The following is a 21543-nucleotide window of genomic DNA, read 5'->3' as shown; positions in this document are numbered from 1 at the left end:
ACAAATATTTGGTTTGATCCTCTTAACTCCTTATATATTACATACTGCATCTCCATTTTACAACTTAGGAAACAAATGCAAACAGGTGAATCGCCAAGGTCACAAAGCTAGGAAATGAGGAAGCATTGGTTGGGACCTAGGTTTTATGACTCTAAACTACATGATCATCCTATACACTGATCAACATGGGTTAAAAAATATGACAGTGGCAAAGTGAAATAAACTTCAAATACTGTAACCGGCAATCTAAAGACAAATCTAGAGGTTGTAGACTTCTATTTTAATTTAAAACCATTCCATTTCATTTAATTTATGCACCAGGCTTTATGCCCTTGATAGCCTAAATACTCCTCTCCTGATTTCTTTAGTTATTAAGCAATACATCCTGGAAGGCAAAACTCAAAATAATTAGACAAACTTAAAAAAACAAAAACACATGCCAGGATCAATCAAAACAAATTTTCCTTTTATTTGTTTCACTGTCAAAATATTCATGCTTTGATCCATTTAGCTGCCTTGATAACTGGAATCAAGGTTAATTCCTCCTCAAACCTTTTGACAAAATCCACACTCGGGTACTTTTCCTTAGTCCGTATTAAATCCTTAGTTTTCCTCAGTTTCATTTCTGACTCCCTCATTCTACCATCTAAATAGCCAGCCCCTTTGTTATGAAGTGTTTGATCAGAGAAATCTTGCTTTGTTATTCAAGTTATGAAAACCAATAACTTTCACCTAAATTGTGAATTAATACAGTGCTGATCAGACTGGCAAAGGAGTAAATCTAACAGTTAGAAATCAAGGAAAATACCATCTAAATTAAAGTGACCTAAATGAGATGAGATGTAGTCTCTTTTCCAGAAATAGTGCATCCACGTTCTCACCCTACCTAATTATGACGCATGTATTACCAAAGAAATACATGAAAATGAACAGAGGGCACACCACCACCCAACATACTTGTAGTCAACTGAGGACCTCTAGTGCTTTTTAAACTGTATTCCACCTTCGGGACTTTCAAACAAACAAACCAAAATAAAAAGGTTAATCAGTTCACTCACAATACTGGGGGCATATGTAGTAAATGGCATTACTTTTCTTAAACATTTCTCAATACCCCTCCCCCACATCTTCTTCCAAAAAAAGAAAGTTAAAGTCTAACTATAGGAGCCCTGGTGGTGCAGTGGTTAAAGCAATCGACTGCTAACCAAAAGGTTGGAAGTTTAAAACCACCAGCAGCTAGCTCCGCAGGAGAAACATTTGACAGTCTGCTTCCATAGAGATTTACAGTCTTGGAAAACCTATGGGGTCACTATGAGTCTGAATCGACTCGATGACGGGTTTTTTTTTTTTTTTTTTGTGATAGAGTTAAGAAGCCTATCTTAATTGAAAATAAATTGATTTTTAAATCATGGCCTCAGTATTTAACAGAAATAAACAGATAATGAAGACAAGCCTACAGACAAAATAGCGACAGCAACGTGCCAATTTCAGAGAGAAAATCTCTCTGTGCTGTTGTTTAATGAATTCTCAAGGCTGAGCTTTAAGGTGAGGAAAACGTTTCATTATGGGGTCAAGAATATACATTTATAAAATTCTTTTAGTCACTAGGCAGCAGCAGCTTAAAGATTCTTTCAAGTAGCCAGTCTGGACCAACAAAGCTCTGAAACGTTGTGCCACAAAGCAATTTTAAATAGAACTTACAAGTTTAGTACTGGGCAGTCTCAAACAGGAATTTGGATGCCACAGACTGATGATAAATCTAACAAAGGACTTCCCTGAGTTAATTCAGTAAGTTAAAACAAAAAAAAAAAGATTCATACACAAGCACTTCTGGTTTATCTGTAGAAACGACAGAGGACAGTAGCAAAATATAAAACCCCGAAATAATACTAACACAGATGGATCCTGTGTATTTAAACTCAATTTAGATAATTTTAATCTTTTGAACCAATTAAACGGGAGGGAGGGGCAATCTAAAAATACATCTGTCAGACTTGGTCTATGATATGTGTTACTTTAATTCACTAGCCAATATATGCCCAGATTTACTAAAAGAACAAATAAGCAAACAAGAATAAAGGGGAGCAAAAGGGAGAGAAGTAAAATTCTGAATTCCACAAATATAGACAAGGAATCTCAGGAATTTCTAATTTCAGCGGAGTACACCAAACCTGGAGTTCAGAAAGTTCTGCAAAGCACTGCAAGTGCTTAAATAATAGGTGGGGATTACGCTCAGCATAATCCTACATCATTAGAACTTCATTATCTAGCGAGTCACAGAACAGGCCACAAAAAGCTTTCGAGAGTCTGAGATTCCTTTTGCACAAGAATGCATCTGATTTTATGTTGAAGAAATAAGATTCACTGCAGACAAAGTGAGGACTTCTACAGAACCTGATATAGTACCTTCAACCCAAAATGTTGCCTAATATGGCATATGACATTTCCTGAAGGGTTGGAGTTGCCTGTGGTTTGTCTCTTTCCTTCTTCTACCTCAAAAAAACAGAATATTTTGAAGTTGACTTTGTTACTTCTCAATTTCACCTTCTTTGAGCAAGAAACGAAGAGGGCAACCAAAGGCTTTACAAATCCTACAAAAAGAATAGTAAAGAATTAGCCAGAGTCTTCCCACCCCTCCAAAAATGAGGATAATCTTGGATCCCATATACAAAGACACTTCGTAAGGTAGCTTTCTGCCTCTTACTTGCAGCTCAAGAGACAGAGGACTTGGCATTTCTACCACCAAATTCCTAGACAGTATCTTTCATATTTTTTGTGTTCTGATTCTAGAGCCTGGATGATTAATCTTTACAGTGTCTTTATTCCTCTTGTTCCAAAATACCTACCTTACACGAATTGTCATCCTTTTAAAAAAAAAAGTCAATTTCACTCTCCATGGCTGTTTATGCCAATGCAAGGTTTGAACATCCCAACACGACCTATTTATGATTATCCTAACACAATGCTCTTCAAATGTCAGATGAAATTATATAAAAATAAGCTGTTTATTTTTCTAGGCTCTCCATCAAATATTACTCTATTAATAAGCTTGGATCTAAGAAACACGAAACAAAAACAAAAACACACTGCAATAGTTCTAAACTCACAGTGTGATTGTCAGTACAGAGAAAAGAATAATAAACACCTGACCACCATGCCATAAATTATGATGTAGTGAATTGAAGGTCACAGACAACTCCCAAAATAGGATTGTGCTGTTTCCACACACAGCTTTTCAATTCTTAGCACATGATAGGAAACTCCATCTCTATGGGTGAAATCTGATTTAATTGTTACCATAGAGACTTTGGATGTTCAGCAGTTAGGATTCAACACATTTCAGATTGTACCACTATAAAATAAATAAAATAAACTGAGCCCAATAAATTCAATGCATACAGCTACATCTCAGTATGTAACCCACACTTTTTTCAATTTTAACAAAATTATAAAGAAATACTACACATCACTTTAGAATTACGACATATTTCAAAGTTTGACAAAAACCCACTGACTCATAGCAACCCTATAGGACACAGTAGAACTGTCCCATAGAATTCCCAAGGCTGTAATCTTTATGGAAGCAGACTGCCACACTTTCTCCTACAGAGCGGCGGGGGATCGAACCACCAATCTTTTGTCTCGTAGCCAAGTGCTTTAACCACAGCGCCACCAGGGCTCTAAAGTTTGACAAGAAACAGCATATCATACTCCCAACAGTAGAGAGTTCATCTCTTTAGGGCACACTTCTTTGTGTCTCTCAAACACCAAATGCTCCTATGTACAAACCTTAGTTACATACAGTGCAGGTTAAGGATGTGTTAATCAGGAGAGCATGAATTTAGGTAAATCCTCTAAGCCTCATTTTGCTCATCTGTGACAGAAAGAGATTTGAGAGCAGTAGAGATTATCTGCTCAGCTATCAGATTCTGTTATTCTAACTGGTTAATCCGTCAAAAACAGCACTATCTTTGATCATTAACAATTTTCTAAAAATTTTACAGTAATCATAAAAATCTCTTATTTGACTTTCTTGATTTATTTATTCAAATAGTACTAATTATGCACTAGGTACTAAGGTACACAATGAAGACGTGGTTCCTTATATTCATAAACTAGAAGCCTAACTGGGGATACAAACATGTAAATTGAAATTACAGCACAACCTAACTTTAAGTATCCTGATAACAGGTAACACCAAAGCTCTATGGGAAACCTAGCAGAAGGGATAGCCACTTCTGTCTTAATGAGTAATGCAAGATTTCACTGAAGAAGTCATATTTAAACTGGGCGTTAAGGATGAACTGGAGTTTGCCAGGTGAAGAATCAACAGTGGAGGGAAGGGGGGAGGGGCATTCCAGGCAGTCAGAACAACAAGTGCAAAGGACAGAGTCATAAAAGGGAATGAGGTATTTATGGAAAGGTGACATGTTTCGTGTAACTGAAGTACCACTCATCAGCATCAGGATAGGAATGAGCTTTGTATATGCTTCATGACTAACTCCTGGCCAGCTTCCTCCTTTTCCATGTTTATCTAAGTAAGTTTTATCTTAATATAATTTTGTCTTTTCATTCAGATCGTTCAGACCACTGAAGTCCTCAAACTTCACAAAAATCTAAGTTCAAACAGGAATTACCAATGCTAATTCTTATTCCTTCCCTAACCGTATTGTTATAAATCCTTGTATAAAGCTACTAGTCAAACATATGAAGAAATAAATATTCCCACAATTCCTCAATAATACAAGTTCACTATACAATAAATATAAGCAGAAGTAGTAACTTAAAGGGTATTATTTTCTTAAACAAAAAAGACTCCTTTATTTTTTACACTATTTTAGCCAAAGAATTCAAACAGAAGTAATTAGAGATACGTATCAAGTTTAAGTCGCTATTTTCTGAGTAGAAAATATTATAAACAACAGCCCTCAGGATTCGAAAACTCGGTTTGCAAACAGCCACTTGTGTTGGAAATGAAGAATATATGCTAGAGAAAACAGGTTGTTATCAACTCCTTAAGAGACTGAAGTTTGATACATGTTGGCTGTTCGAACTCCTTACTACAGATTAATACTATGAAGACGGTTAGAGTCTCAAGTCAAATGAAAATCCAGTCTATACATAATTCAAAATATAATACAGCCAAGTTGAAGTACTAAAACTACAAAATCTAATTGCCATACAGAACATGGTTTCTTTTTAAAACTAAATGCTAAATACTAATTGGTCATGCCTGATATATAAACCTTCCCTTCTCCCGTTCTTTCAGTACTCCCCTCTGCTCTCTTTAGCATTAGTCTAACTTTCTCAGGAACAGGGCTAACAGGTTGAGGTGGGCTTTCGTTTGAGACATAACAGACTAGGGAGAAAATAAAGTAGCAGTACCTGGCAGCTGCAGTAAGGTAATAATATCTTGAGTAACAATGATGTTTTGCCAAATGTTAACAGCCATTACCTCTGCGTAGTTAATTATAGTTACTTTTTATTCCATTTCTAAATTTTCTGATTTCAAAACTGATATAGTTTTGATTGACAATAGAATATCCCCAAACGTTTAATAGTCATTATGTTTGAGCAGTTATAGTTTTTAGTTTATATCTAATTTTTCTATACAGACATGTTGTTTTAAGTTTTTGTTTTATTTATTAACAAGGCTTAGGCCCCACAGGCAGCACCAGCTTGCGGGAGCTCTGAAGGAAGGCAAGACGAAAGCCACTGCTCTTATATACAGGTCACTTATAAGTAGGAATCGTCTGTGGTACACAGTGAGAGGATGATAATATCATTATTACGCCTTCTGAGCTTGACAGTCTCCCACTCAATATCAAGTCTCGCTAAAATGTCATTAAAAAAGTAACATTTTCTATAAAGCTATTAAATCATAAAAAGAAACCACAAATAATTTGAATCTATATTTACTCGTTTCGTTCTGTTGTACATGGGGTTGCTACGCATCGGAATTGACTCAACGGCACCTAACAACAACAACATATTTCTGATAAAACTTCTGATTTTAACTTTTACTTTGGATTAAAATCAACATCCTGGAGAATAATTTGTTATTTTTTTAATGAGATTTGCTCTGGAGCTACTAATACACTAAATGTTGACACTAATTACCTTCACAGAGAAATAGTCTTAATGAAACTGTAAGTAAGAACCTCTGCCCAAGGGAACAGACCAAAACAAGTGGCACTCTAAACCAAACTGTACTGAAGTTACTACATCCCAAGTACCAGAGAATCGAGTGTCGTGGTAACCCCTCCCCCGCAAAAGGCACTGAGACAGACAGTCCCATGCATACGCATACGCATACACACACACACACACACAGACACAGACACACACATTTGATGTTATAAATACAAACCATTTTGAGGAAGATGAATTAACACAGAATTGTGTTTTACCTATTCAGAGAATAGGTTATGCATACGATCTTCATCAGTTTACTACTTTTATATTCCAGGCTACCTAAAAGAAGACAGTGATCTCACACTTGACTGGCAGTTTTTCCTTCTTTCTGTTGGCCTTTTAAAACTTAAGACTTCCTGCCTTCCAGTGTCATGGAGAAAGTCCAACACCTCACTCGCTCTGCTATAAGAAGAGCCTCCACCATTGAAGTGCCTCAACAAGCACGTCAAAATCTCCAGAAACTATTCGTCAATTTCTGTCTCATCTTAATATGTCTCTTGCTGATCTGCATCATCGTGATGCTTCTCTGAAGTTCTGCTGCAACCTCCAGTTCTAGAATTTACCACATCAGCTTAAAAATCCGTCATCCCATGAAGAAGGGAAAACAATACTGTATAACAGACTGCTTCCTGAGTAGAATTTCTTTGTAAGAAGGTCAAGATTTCAGACCAAAACAAATTGTCAGCAAATTTATTCACCTGCTGGATCTTGTAAACATGATCAGTGCTTTATTCTCAAAAACTAACTTTAAAGTGACTATAAGTGTGCATAATGTAACTGTTTATTTCCTTGCCATGGCTTATAAGTTTCTATCACAAATCTTTTCTGAGGCTAGAATAGCTATTTAGTTTTGAAACTGCACTGCACCCAAATTCTACTTCAGATATTAAGCACTGGCTTCACTGTTTGGGGTACATATAAATTATATTGTACTATAATAACTTTTTTGATAGTTATTAAATATTTTTCAAGTCTTCACCAAGACCCAAAATAACAATTCAAATGAAGTGACATTATATTCAAAATAGTCCACTCTTTATCAGAACCTCCATTCTAAAACAGAACTGTATTTGTTTTCTATGCCACAATTAACATTTTTAAAAAATTTTTTAAAATCAACTAGGAAAAAGTAAGACTATATTCTTACATAAATGAAAATTCCTCTTGAATGATTTTTTCAAAGAATTACAGAATTCTAATACATGCAGGTAAATCATAAATCTGTTCTCTCTAGGACACTATGGTCAACAGATGAGAACTGGTAGGTAATATTGGACAGCATGATTAGCCATAATCACTAATGTGTTAACACAATAGAGTCTAAGCTTAATTTAAGGCACTGTAGTTGATTATCTGAGCTACTGTACATAACCTGCCATATTATACCTTAGAAATCATGAAATCTTAAAATTTAGAATGATTTCATAGTGTCTTCTATTCCAACCTCATAGCCAATATAGGAAAGGAATAAAAGATTTCCAATGACAGAAAAATCTATTATTTCAAGCATCAAAAAAAAAAAAAAAAATTGAACTCTAAATATTAACTACTTCTGATTACATTTTGAAATGAACTTTTTGTCCCGTCTATTGTTTAAAATAGGACACAACTATTTTCTATTCTACCAACCAGATGGTAACCCATTGCTATCGAGTCGATTTCGACTCACAGCAATCCTATAGGACAGAGTAGAACTGCCTCATAGGGTTTCCAAGGCTGTAAATCTTTACGGATGCAGACTGCCACATCTTTCTCCCACGGAGAGCTTGGAGGGTTCCAACTGCCGACCTCTTTGGTTAGCAGCAGAGAGCTTTAACCACTGCACAACCAGGGCTCCAACCAGATAGCAAACACCTCTCTTGAGCTAAATTGTAGACCCAGCAATGCTAATCTGTAATTATTTTCTTGCTGAGGATTTTTTCAATTTCCTCTCTCATTATTTTAAAATATTTTCCAACAACTCATATAACAGGCGTTAAGTAAAAATTGGTCTTGGAAAATTCACCAAAATTTAGTTGACTCAGTTTACAATTAAGACTAAAACTGTTTACCCCTATACTACATAATCCAACAATCTTTAACTTCAAGACATGTTAACTAATACAGCATTAAAGAATTAGAGAATGTGTAATTTACCACGTGATTTTCTAAAATATGGTTACTAAAAGAATTTGAAACATCAATATTGATCTCGGTTTCCAACACAAATGCTGCTAACAGAGAATAATGAAGGAGACACTGCTTTTAAATTCCCTACAGCCAGGAGATGGGAAAGGTGGTAATTTTGGCTCACTGATGTTGAGGAATAGAGAGAAAAAGGTTTTTTGTTTCCAGCAAAGCCTCACCTGCTTGTAGGAGACTCCTAATTAAAACTACTATGTGTGTTAAATAATAGGTCAGACACTCACCTCACTGGTCTCAGCAACCATCCATGCAAAAAGTAACTAAGTTCTATAACAGCTGCACTGATCTTAAAAATCAGTAGGACATAAGAAGTAGTTCGATTCCTTATTACATTGTTCATTACAACATCAATTTCAAATTATTAACTGTGAAGTTATGGGTTTTTCCTCAGTATACTGAAATAATTATTTTTTTGTTTTTCATTCTGCCTTTGATAAAAATTAAAATCTTATACTTTGAGAATTACAGAATACTATTATTCAGATTACAATGCTGAACAAAACCCCATTCTTTAAATGGAACTTATTCATTCTGTTTATCATGATGTATAAAGAGTAAGATACAATAAAAAGTGTATTTAAAGAACTTTAACTACCAAAAGCTCAAATAATTTCTACCTTAGAATAAGTTCTAATCTTAATTTACAGAGTATTAAGAAAGAACTAATTTTTAAATGTTTCATGTTGCCTTTTATACTTTACTTGGTTAAAAACGATTACTTGTTTAATGCAAAAAACAATCAGGATCACCCATATGAAAATGAATGTCCTGAAACACAATGAAATCGTTCTGTAATACACTCATACTGTTGTTATGAATATATAACAATCTAATTATAAGTAGTGTCTGGTCATCTAGTACTGCTCTAACAGAAATACCACAAGTGGACAGCTTCAACAAAGAGAAATTTATTCTCTCACAGTCTGGTAGGTTACAAATCCAAATTCAGAGTGTCAGCTCCAGGGGAAGGATTTCTTTGTTGGCGCTGGAGGAAGGTCCTTGTCATCAGTCTTCCCTTGTTCTGGGAACATCTCAGTGCAGGAATCTCAGATCCAAAGGATGTGCTCTGCTCCCAGCACTGCTTTCTTGATGGTATGAGGTCCTCAATTCTCTGCTTGTTTCCTTTTATCCCTTGTAAGATAAAAGGCTGTGGAAGCCATACCCCAGGGAAACTCCCTTTACACTGGATCAGGGATGTGACCTTAGTAAGGGTGCTACAATCCCACCCTAATCCTCTTTAACATAAAATTACAACCACAAAATGGAGGACAACCACTCAATACTTGCAATCATGGCCCAGCCAAATTGATACACACATTTTTGGGGGGACATAATTCAATCCATGACAAGCAGTTTTGATTTTATAAGTTGTTTTTGGTTACTTTTCCCAAAAAAAAATCTCAATTTCCTAGTACAGACACAAGAGGGCAGACCTACACAAAATAATGAATTTGTTACTAACTAGAGATTATTTATCCTTGATTATTTTTTAGTTTTCTGGCAAAGTGACAGTGATTAAAAAAAAACAAAAACAAAAAAACAGACCCACTGCTGTCAGGTCGAGTCAATTTTGACTCACAGCGACCCGACAGAACAGAGCAGAACTGCCCCATAGGGCTTCCAAGGGGCACCTGGTGGATGTGAACTGCTGACCTTTGGGTTTGGCAGCTGAACTCTATTCAAAAAAGATCTGTTCTACTAAGTAACAGCATATTTTAAAATGTCTAGAAATTACATGCCAATACTAAGCAGAAACGTTCACAAAAGCTATAAAGATGAAAAAAAGTCACACCTTCTTACTAATTTTATTTATTAAAACATGTAGACAAAATCAATCATAAGCTTTTCAGCCACCTATTCAGTGCGTCATGATGTCATATCCTATCTATTGAGAATATCATAGTGTCCACACATTTCAAGGTACAACAGTTGGAAGATTACCTCAAAGAATAAACACATTAAAGACACACAGGGTACAAAAATAAGCAAAGAAAACTGTTTCATATCAGAGGATGTAATAGAATACATAAAATACTCCCAAAGTTAGAAATAAAACCTTTTCATTCTAATTTCATGTTAAATAAAAACCCAGTCATTTAAGTCATTTTATCAAATTTCTGATTTATGTAAGAGGAATTTTCCAGTAACATATGCTAAAATTATTAGATGCCAAGCCCCTCCATGATTTCAAGGCACAAAGTTGTATCTTCCTCTTTTTAATGACTATAACTCAGATCTTAAAAACATCCTAGGGATTAGAAAAGAGGATAAACAAGCAAACAATGAGAGAAGGAGTACTCAAATTAGCACTTATTCCTTTAAATTTGCCCAGTTTTCTGGGTTACTTTTCTCTCTACCATACCTACTTCAGGTTACAGTAGAATAGTGGGACATAATGGATAGCTTTAAGTCTGTGTAAAGACACCAGCTGGAGACAAAAACTGTCTTATCCCTGTTCTTCTATAGTCACAAGCATTTGAGAATCAAAATGTGATAGCATTTGAAAATTGTTTCCTATCTTTCAGTCACCTGAATTGATAACTCACAAATTAGTCTGATTAAATTGCTTATTTCTGATTTTCAAGTAATGATGCTTCTGTTTCTATGTGGTTTAAAGAGATATATAAAGATTTTAAGAACTGTGTCCAAAATAAGAGCAAGCGCGGCACAGGGGACGTGTTGAGGGTTCTCCTACGAATGTAGCACATCAGGTTGTATCTTTTGGGGCTGTACTCAGATTCATGAGGTTCCTACATAAGCGATCTCCTTATCCTTTCATGGACTATATTCCTTTTAAATATTCTCTACTATTTTTTACATTTATGAATATTGATTTTAAATTTTTACTCTAGGGAAATTTTGCAATTTTTGGTAGAAATAATTTATTTCAGAAAATTCTATTAGTAAAAAAACAAAAGGTGGGATTTATTAATTCTGTAGATACTTAGTTTCCCAAGTAAAATAAGTTGGAGGAAAACAGCTTGAAAAAGAAACATTTCCAGATCAAGAAATTTACACCTTTATATGTTAGTCCCTAGACCCACCCATTAGAAGCTATATACTTTTCTTTACACATATTATCATAAAATGTTTTCCTTAAATGATTAACCACAAAATCTCAACCCAATTTAATTTTTTTAAATAAGCACATCTGTTCCATTCTATACATAGCAACCATTACCAAAACTTTACAAATGACTTTAGTTTCACCTTCTCATTTTATAGATGAAGAAACTGAGGCCAGAGAAATCAAGCAATAGATCCTGGATCTGACAGAAGCAGAAATAATATTTAAGACCTTTTACTCCCAAAGTAATATTTCTATTATACCATGACAATATCTTTGTTTCTGTTTTCAATTTCTTTAGATCAAATGGTTTTGTTTATTTTTATGCCCATTTAACAAATGAGAAAAAAAAAGTAAAGACCGAGTTAGGTAGAAGATTTTAAGTTTTTTATGTTAGTCTCAAATGCTTTGTAAATTTTATTTATTAACTCATTACTTTTCAAATCTATAACATCTATGCTTATTAACTTGGAGAGGAAAGAAAACAGCAAACGGAAAGCAAAAACGAAACAGTAATATGCTTACTGCAAGTTTTTGTACTTTTAACAGCCACTAGAGGGAAGCAGACACTAGATTTTGAGCCTTACCTGCACTGGTGTCTCACTTCCTTGTCTAAATGCTTCAATTTGCTGCGGTTGCCAAGGAGCTAAACTGTAAGAGTCTTCTGTAGCTCTACATTCGAAAGGATTTGTCCGCAACTGCTCTGTAAGCCACATCTGAGTCCTCACAGAAGGCTGAATGGGAACCCCACCTACTTCCTGTTGACCAAGTATTAAATATTTCGGAGGTTCAAAAGCCTCTGAGCTTGTCATAATGGGCTTGCTTTCAGGTAAGGCACTATATGTCATGTCTAAGGCCTGTCTCCTAAGTGTGGAGGGAAAGGCTCTCACATCCTCTTTGCTACAGCTCTCAAATTTGTATTTACAGTCCAGAGTTGATGACCGTTTTTTATTTATTTCCTTGTCCTCTAGTTTAAGCATCTCCATACTATCATGGAAGCAGCCAGGCCCAACTGTCCTTAATTGTGACTTTAAAGCCTTGCTCCTCCCTGTCTTTTCCAAATCATTCCGGGGCTCTTCTGTGTATACAATGCTGCTCTGGCTGCAGTTATCAGGGGCAGTGAGTTTGGATAAAGACGACCATTTTCGGAGGGGCCGGAAGTCCTTCATGTCTAGTGTAGAGTCCTGCTCCCCCCTACTGCGATTTCCCATTGTTTGCATGAGGCTCGTGCTCCACTTTGAGCCATCTGATGTCAGTGACTCCCTGTGTCGGGAAATTGAAGAGCTGGAGTTAGACGGCATCACATGGGCAGTAGGAAGGGTAACCAACGATCGACTCGGCTTAAATGATAACGTGCCGCTTGAAGTTGAATGATCTGGAAAGAGGAAAGATTGCCAAATTAGTTATATAAAATTAACAAGAAAAAAAATGGAGTCAAATGCAAAATGCCAAAATAAAAATCTGAACATGGTTTCCCATCACAGATTTTTCAGAGGCACTTTCTCAAAGTGAAAGATTTAAAAAATTATTATTATTCCTTGAAATTTATCTAAAACAAGTCGAACATCTCAAACATTTATTTTCCAAATACGGATATACAAAAAAGAACATGCCCATTACCATCAATTTACAGATGAAAAATGCCTAGAAATATGGTTTATATTTACCATGCCATTAACAGAAAAAATGCTTCTCCCTCTTGAGACAGTCTTACTTATAATCCAGCTTTGAGGCTCAGACACAACTCTATCGGAAAACGGTATTTTTCAATGTCTTTCCTGAACTGTGGAAATCTATGCCAAATCTGAATGTTTTCAGCACCTCGCTAAACACTAATTCAAATCAGAAATATGGATAAAGGAGTTCCGGCAGTAATGGAGAATACTGGGAAGGGTTCTAGCAACATATTTACAAAAACAAGAGTGGTTCTTACATTCCCAGTCTCAGTTAATGACACCATACTCTTGGAGTATATTTTGATTCCTATCTTTCTCTGCACACTCATTAAATCACCAAGTTGTCAATTTTACTTCCAAAATGACTGCACAGCCTCAATTACCTTAGGTCAGGTAATGATGTTATGCTACACACAGCAATAGTTTTAGTAGGTTCTGTGGAAGCTCACAGATAATTAAGGGTTTCTATACTCAATGTTGTAGCCCTGGTGGTACAGTGGTTAAGAGCTGAGGCTGCTAACCAAAAAGCCGGCAGTTCAAACCCACGAGCTGCTCCTTGGAAACCCTATGGGGCAGTTCTACTCTGTCCTATAGGGTCACTAGAGTTGGAATCAACACGACGGCAACAGGTTTTTTTTTTTTTAATATTCAATGAACTTAGCAACAAGTAGCAAATTATCATCAAATGTATCACATTAAAATCAAAGATTATAATTTTATCAGGGGGATAGCTAGAAAGGGGATAGTAATTTAAAGCTGCAGGGAGGGAGAACAGGAGGTGAATGGTGAAACGTAACTTTCATGTTTTACTCCATGTCCCCCCTTCCATACTGTTTGACTCTTACACAAGAATATATTTAAGTATCACCTGTGGGTTTTTGGAAACCCTGGTGGCACAGTGGTTAAGAGTTCAGCTGCTAACCAAAAGGTCGGCAGTCCAGGCATTCCTTGGAAACCCTATGGGGCAGTTCTACTCTGTTCTTTAGGGTTGCTATGAGTCGGAATCGACTTGATGGCAACAGGTTTGGTTTTGTGTGTTTTTAATATTGTTTTAAATAAATAAAGTAATAGCGAAAAAAGTTCATAAAGCCAAAAGAAAATTCAAAAGAGTCAAGAAGAATAATTTTAAAAAACAGAATTTCAGCTGGTGACTGCATAGGATTTACTCACCTGGAGACAAAACGGGAGAAACATTACTGATGGAAGAATATGGGCAAAAGTATTATAGTGCACATTTATCATATTCATAGCTGCCTATCGGTTTCTGCAGAATATTTTTTGTATTCAGGAAAATTCCCACATTACGAATCCAATCTCCTCAAATATATTTCAGATCTTAAATTCCCAACATACTCTGCAACTATGACGCAGAAGCATAGGCACAAGATTTCAGCTTGAAAGCGAAGTCACATGAGAAAATGGGCTCTGTGTGGAGCTACCTTTTTTGGCTGGTTAGGCAACAGCAGAAGTATCCACTTCCCATGATCACAACATCAGCAGCACCCTAAAGGCTGAGAACTCAAGTTCCTAGCCCAGAAATGGCAGCAGTTGGGCAGCCAGTGGTTTCCTCCACTGCTTGGTGGGTAGGAGAATGACAGTCGTCTGATGTGATTTATGGAATCTTACCTGGAAGTTTAACCTTAATTCTGGTTCTCTAGCCATCCCAAAAATTCTGTGAGCTAGCAAATATTCTTAAATTTCTCATCAGCATAATCAGCCAGTCAGCTTGCTGCTTAAGGACCTTGCCTGATCCACGTATGAAGCCAGGAGAATGTGGCTCCAAAAGAAAAAAAATAGATCATTCCATTTATTTGCAACATAGAGTAATTGTCAAGAAGAGCTGCCCAAGGTAATTCTTGAAAGGTAAAAATGAAGCAGAGTTGTACATATCTTCTCATTCAGTAAGAAATGTGCTATCACCAAAACTATCCACCCAAAGGAGTGAGTGGCACAGTCAAAGCTGTACTCAAAATGATTATTCTGGTAGCAGTGTTAAGGATGGATTAAAGCAGAATGATTGGCAAGAGGAAGGCTGATTAAGAGACTATTATGATAATCAGTAGAACAAGATAACAGAGAAGGAATATGTCACTGAGGGTCAGTTCCAAATAGAAATAGGACAATACCCTCAAAAGTCTATGGATAATACCTATAGGAATATTTGTATTAAATCCTAGCCTTTTAGAATATCTATGCTTTTTTAAAAGAACAAAAAAAATTTCATATCAAATTTGAAAATTTGTGTTTTTACATTTCAAAGTTGAAGGAAAAAATACAGTGGAGAGATTCAGATGAACAGTTTTAAAACCAGCCTTTCTAGATTCAAATCCTGGGTCTAACCACTTTGTAGTTACGTGTGCTCAAACAAGTTATATAATCTCGTTGCATCGAGTTGCCCCAACCATAAAGCAGAGATGACAACAGTGAGCATTAGATGGAATAATACAAATAAAGGACTCAGAAGAATTTCTGGCACAAATCAAAATGTCAATTATTATTATACAACTAAAAAAGTAAAAGTCATCTTCGATGTAACATTCAAAAGGCTAAATATCCACATATACAAAGAGCTCCAACAAGTCAATAAAAAAAATTTTTTAAATAAACAAAGGAACTCAACAACCAAATCACTGAACAAGAAAACAGAGACTATACCTTTTTTAAAAAGATGCTAAACCTCACTAATAGTGAATGTGCAAAGAAATATTTTCCTTATATATGTGGCTATTATAGCATATTCACAAAATACTTAAAGACTGCTGATATCCTGGAAGAAGAGTGGTAACCTGTATTTTTAAATATGCATATATGTATGTGAATATATGTATATATGTGTAGATGTAGATATAAACATATTCATGAGCAGAGGAAGGGTCTGGAAGAACACATTCAAAACCTTTAATAAACAAAGGCAACCCTTGCATACCAAAAAGAAAGGAAAAGGAGAAAGACACTTTCACACTTTCCTTCATACAACATCATGTTGCCTTTCAAAAAGCGTAACTTTAAAACTTTTGCAAAGGCTTGTTTGTTGTTTTGTGACCTCAAAGAGTTTGAAATATCTCAAATAAAAAGCACTGTGACTAAAGTATGAATAATATATCAGGTAACTGTCTCACTTTCCACGTCACTGCTGAAACCCCTGAGACCTTATCACTAGTCTTGGCCGCTACTTATATCTGATAATGTGCTACTTTCATGCCTACCTTTGACAGCTCAATAGTTCCCGACTGTACAGAAAAATAACAATTGGTGATAAAAAACAATTCCACATCCGAATAGTGTTAACTCCTACAACTCTGAAAGCAACTGACATATGCTGTTTGTAGAACGTTACATTGCACATAGAATTTACTCCTAAAAGTCACTTGTTTGAAGTTCTCAAACTTTAGCATGCAAAAAAAGTAACCTGGCTCTGGAGTTCTATTCCAAGAGATTCTGATTCAGCAAGAGTAGAGAGGGTCCCAGGTAATGTTACTTTTAAATAAGTGATTCTGCTGTTCCATTCACTATAACATCATCCCATATGGGTCTGATCCCAATTCTGAAGTCTTCAAGTTTAAATACTCCAAATTTAACTCACCAGCATTTGAGTTCTAGTGTAGAATCTGATTTACTGTGACATTCAGAACCAATTACTGCCAAAATGAATGATCAAAATCTAGCCTACTGACACATATGTACATATATAACATGAAGTATTGAGCAAGGAATTAAATATTTGACGATACGAGTGTCTAAAAAAAAAAAAATCCAGATATCTTGGTCAGAGATGACTTTGGAAAATGTTAGTTTTAACAACTGTAACACTTTAAAACTGTTATTTTACCCTAACAAAACACAGTTAATTAGAGGTAGATGCAATGCAATTCTTAATGTGCTTTTTTAAGCTACATCCAAGTTACAACAGTGAAATCTGAAACCAGCAGAGGGTAGGCCTTTTAAAAACCAGAGGACAGGGTTTACAGCACTCGCAGAACACTTAGAAGAGCTAATCGTTTCAGATGGATTTCAACTCAGGGCGGAATATAAGAAAAGGACACCACACCACTGTAACCTGATAATGCAAGTGACTTATATTTAAAATGACTAATCGTGAATTTGAACAAATCCCAATCTTCTGCTTCACTATCTTATTACTTTTATCTAATAGTATATGGACACATTGAGTCTATATTCTCTTATATATAGGGACAGTCTCTCCCTCTGCTATATCCTCCTCCTCATAATAAAAAAGAAATTAAATTTAAAAAAGACCATGCCCTCCAGAGCTATAACAATAAATCAGGTCTTTACAGGTAAGAAAAAAGTAATCAGGAAAGTATATTACCATGTATCAAATATTCCCATGAACCAACTATCCCTAACGGACATATATAGAACACTTACTCAATAACAGCACACTGAACATTCTTCCCCAGTGCACGTGGATCATTCTCCAGGACAGTCCATAAGTTAGGTCACAAAACAAAAAAAGACTGAAATCATACAAAGTACCTTCTCCAACCACATGAATTGAAACTAGAAATCAAAATCAAGGAAAACTGGAAATTACACAAACATATGGAAATTGAAACAATACACCACTAAACAACCAATGAGTCAAGGAAGATATCACAAGAGAAATAAGAAAACAGATGAAAGCACAACATGCCAAAACTTATGAGGTGCAGCAGCAACAGTGCTCAGAGAAAAATTTATGGCTGCGAACACATACATTAAAAAAGATCACAAATCAATAACCAAACTTTACACCTTGAAGAACTAGAAAAAGAGTAAACTAAGCCCAAAGCTAGCAGACGGAAGGAAATAACAAAGATTACAGTAGAGATAAATGAAAAAGAGAACACAAAAACAAAAGACAATCAATGAAATCAAAAGTTTCAACAAACCTTTAGCTAGACTGACAACGAAAAAGAGAAAACACGCACGTAACTAAAATCAGAAAAGTAGGGACATTACAATCAAGCCTACAGAAATAAAAAGGATCATAAAAGAATACTATGAACTGTACAAGATAAACTGTACACCAAGATAACCTACATAAAATAGATAAATTCCTAATAACACACATAACACTCATTTAATTTCCAAACCAAAAAAACCAAACCCATGCCATCAAGTTGATTTCAACTCATAGTGATCCTACAGGACAGAGTAGAACTGCCCTATAGGGCTCCCAAGGCAGAAATCTTACAGAAGCAGACTGCCACACCTTTCTTCTACAGAATGACTGGTGGGTTCGAACCGCCAACCTTTCAGTTAGCAGCCAAGCGCTTAACCACTTACCGTGCCACCAGGGGGATAAAAATGTTCTAAAATTGATAGTGGTGATGGCTGCACAACTTTGAGAATATATTAAAAAAAATTAAATTGTACACTTTAAATGGGTGAATTGTATGATATATAAATTATATCTCAATGAAGCTATTTTTTAAAGGATAAGTAGAGTGTATAACTTCTAACTAGTAGAATAGAAGGAAAACAGAATGAAGAAAAAAGTATCAAAAGAAGGCAAGAAAGGTGGAAAAATACTGAGGAAGCAGAATAGAAAGCATACAATGTGATGACTAAAAAAATGAATCAAGATATAACAATCATCACAGTAAATGCAAATCCACACAAAAGAATTGTCCAAATAATTTTTTTAATCTAGCTAAATATTTACAAGAGATACACCTAAAATATTAAGTCCTATTTTGTCATTATGGTATCTGCATACAGTTAGAAAGACTACAAGAAAGAATCATACAAACATAACTGCCAAGAACATCAGGACTGCACCTCAGGTATCAGGATCATGAAAAAGCATGATTTGCTCAACTGCTTGTTTTTGTTCTCTGTATCTTAAGGATAGTGAGAAACTTTTACTTGTCAGCCTATAGTTAAATGTATGGCTTTTCTTTTAGCAGTTGGTGTTGCTGTATGCCACTGAGCTGATTCCAACTCACAGCAACCCTATGTGGCAGAGAAGAACTTCCCCATAGGGTTTCCCAGGTTGTAACCTTTATGGGAGCAGATCACCAGGCCTTTTCTCCTTTGGAGCCACCGACAGGTTCAAATCTCTGACCTTTTGGTTAGCAGCTGAGTGCTTAACCATTGCACCATCAGAGCTCCTGTACATGACAGCAATAGTATGCAATTCTGTGCTAACTGTAATTCTTATTTTGTTACTCTATTCATTATTCCTAGTCACTTGCTTTCTCAACTATTGTTTTTAATCTGTATTTATGAAGCCACTTCAAATCCAATTAAGACAGAAAATGGGCAGAAAGTTCTAAACTTTCTTGTGTTTAAAATAATTCTTTTTAAAAAAAACTACTTCTGTTTAAAAGAATTCTACCTTTCCCAAATTAGAGTTCTCAAGCCCTTTTTGTACATTGTCTCTTAGAAACTATTCACAACAAACTAAAACTTTTTACATGCTTATATAAAGCAAGATGAAAAGCTGGTTTAAAAAAAAAAAAAAAGCATTTCTGATCTCCAGCTAGAGTATCACCAGTTTAATTAAAGGACAATTGCCTGAAAAGTTCAACAAATCAAAACAGAAATCATTTTAAAAGCTGGTCAGCAAGCAAAAACTCCTTTTTGTATTTATACAAAAACTTAAATATTTTTTCTCACCTGCTTTTTAAAATTTCATTCACCTGTATCATTTTCTACGAGTCGGAACCAACTTGATGGCAATGAATTTTATCACTTTCTGGATCTCTCCCAACAGTTTCAATTCAAGATTAAGTCTTGTCAGACAGTTGACTTATGAGGAGCCATACCCTATTTTTCTCCTACAAAAATGTTTACAAATCAAATTGGATATTATTTGATCTCTAAAATTATGGGGTGTGAATACTGAAAACACAAAGTGTCTTAGAAACAAAACTATTACTTTATGGCAGAACAGACAGGAAACTATCATTTGGTCCTCTGTTCATCGCCATGTTTGGGGAGATGTGAAGTCATTAATCTCTTCCCTAAACCTTGACTGAAGAACCTTTCCAGGCCTGAGGTTCATGGGTTTGCTCATCTTTAAAATCAAGTCAATTCAATTCAGCTTAGTCAGGTTCTTTTATACCCTATCAGGGCAAGAAGTAAAAATGATAGAAATCAAAAATAAATAAATAAAATGTAAACAATTAAGGTGAAAAGGAGGTCCATAAAGATACAAAAATAAACTCCAACAAACAATTCTCATTTCTGTAAACTTGCTAGAGCTGTAATGACACTGTATATCATGTTTAAGAAATTAAAATTCAAAATTTCATTATAAGCAATAATGTAGATTAACAAGAAAATTAAGTAGATATGGGGGCAAAGGAAGAGGTTATTTGCTTTGCAAGAGAATTTAAATGATGACTGTTTTGAATATCTGCCTTAAAATTGTTCGATTTCACAAGCAAAATAAAATGTGTTCTGTGCATAACCTATGACCTACTCCCATATGCAAATAAAGAATTAAAGTCCATAAAGGTTAAATTACTTGACCCAAGTACAGAGCTCAAAATAGAATCCTGGTCTACTGCTTCTCAGTTGTGTTAACTATACTATCCCACACTACCTCTCTCCAGGCTTCCTTCTTTCTGGGTTCTCCTTTCCAAGTACAGGTATCTAACAGAGTGGATTGTTAGGAGCAGGGCTTTGGAGTTAGACACACGTGGAGAAGCCCAGCTCAATCACTTGACCCTGGATACAGTTATCAGCATACTGTAAATCGCCCTTTTTCATCAATGAAAAGAAGGTAAGTTTATTTTCCCTCAGGAGGAATCTAAAATGAAAAGAACAATAAACCATGAATAAAGTATAAAACCTAATATTCCATAAATTCATGGTAGCTATTATTATTTTGGAGTTCCTGGGTGGTGCAAATGGTTTAAAAAAAAAAAGTTGGAGGTTTGAATCTACCCAGAGGCACCTTGGAAGAAAGACATGGTGATCTATTTCCAAAAAACCAGTCACTGAAAACCATATGGAGCACAGTTCAACTCTAACACACATGGGGTCACTATGAGTTGGAATCGACTTAACAGTAAATGTTTGTTCTTTTTATTATCATTACTATTATTATTATGTTCAGGCCAACTAACCCACTATCCACTGTAATATATGAAGGTCAGTTTATTGGAGTATCCATTATCAGAGTCCTGAAAGTTTCGAAGTTATTAGGTTTCAAAAATATAAAAACATTCACCATAAACTGATTGTTAATAAAATAAAGTCAGGATAACAGGTTAGAATATGGTCTAAATATCACTTGCCTCATCTGGGAAAGGGGTATATAATCATATCTAACTCATAAACTATTGAATTAAATAAAACAATCATGTAAAGTTCTCATAATGGTGCCCTGTACATAGTAAATGCTCAATAAATGTTAGTGGATATTTTAAATTAAGAGGAGGTGTTTAAAAGAAACCACTTGGTATA

At 35.4% G+C, this 21543-nt stretch overlaps 2 protein-coding genes across 3 annotated transcripts in view; one reads left to right on the top strand and one right to left on the bottom strand.

The window, feature by feature from the left end:
- CEP85L (centrosomal protein 85 like) overlaps window positions 1-21543 on the bottom strand; it is a 147335-nt gene that overhangs the window by 79713 nt on the left and 46079 nt on the right. For both annotated transcript variants that reach the window (XM_004382739.2, XM_023737189.1), the window contains exon 3: window positions 12034-12821. In XM_004382739.2, the coding sequence (XP_004382796.1) occupies window positions 12034-12821 (788 nt within the window). The remainder of the gene's footprint in view (window positions 1-12033; window positions 12822-21543) is intronic.
- On the top strand, window positions 3375-7074 carry PLN (phospholamban). Its single transcript, XM_023737190.1, has one exon. It carries the CDS (start codon window positions 6567-6569, stop codon window positions 6723-6725), a length of 159 nt encoding a protein of 52 aa, XP_023592958.1. The 5' UTR covers window positions 3375-6566; the 3' UTR covers window positions 6726-7074.

This window comes from Trichechus manatus, unplaced genomic scaffold, assembly GCF_000243295.1.
Source record: "Trichechus manatus latirostris isolate Lorelei unplaced genomic scaffold, TriManLat1.0 scaffold00098, whole genome shotgun sequence".
Lineage (NCBI taxonomy): Eukaryota > Metazoa > Chordata > Mammalia > Sirenia > Trichechidae > Trichechus > Trichechus manatus.
Note: the sequence above shows the minus strand (reverse complement) of the source record. Positions and strands in the feature narration are given on the sequence as shown.

What these genes read in the sequence shown, in the direction of transcription:
- PLN (XM_023737190.1), top strand. Translation starts at nt 6,567, where the DNA reads ATGGAGAAAGTCCAACACCTCACTCGCTCTGCTATAAGAAGAGCCTCC.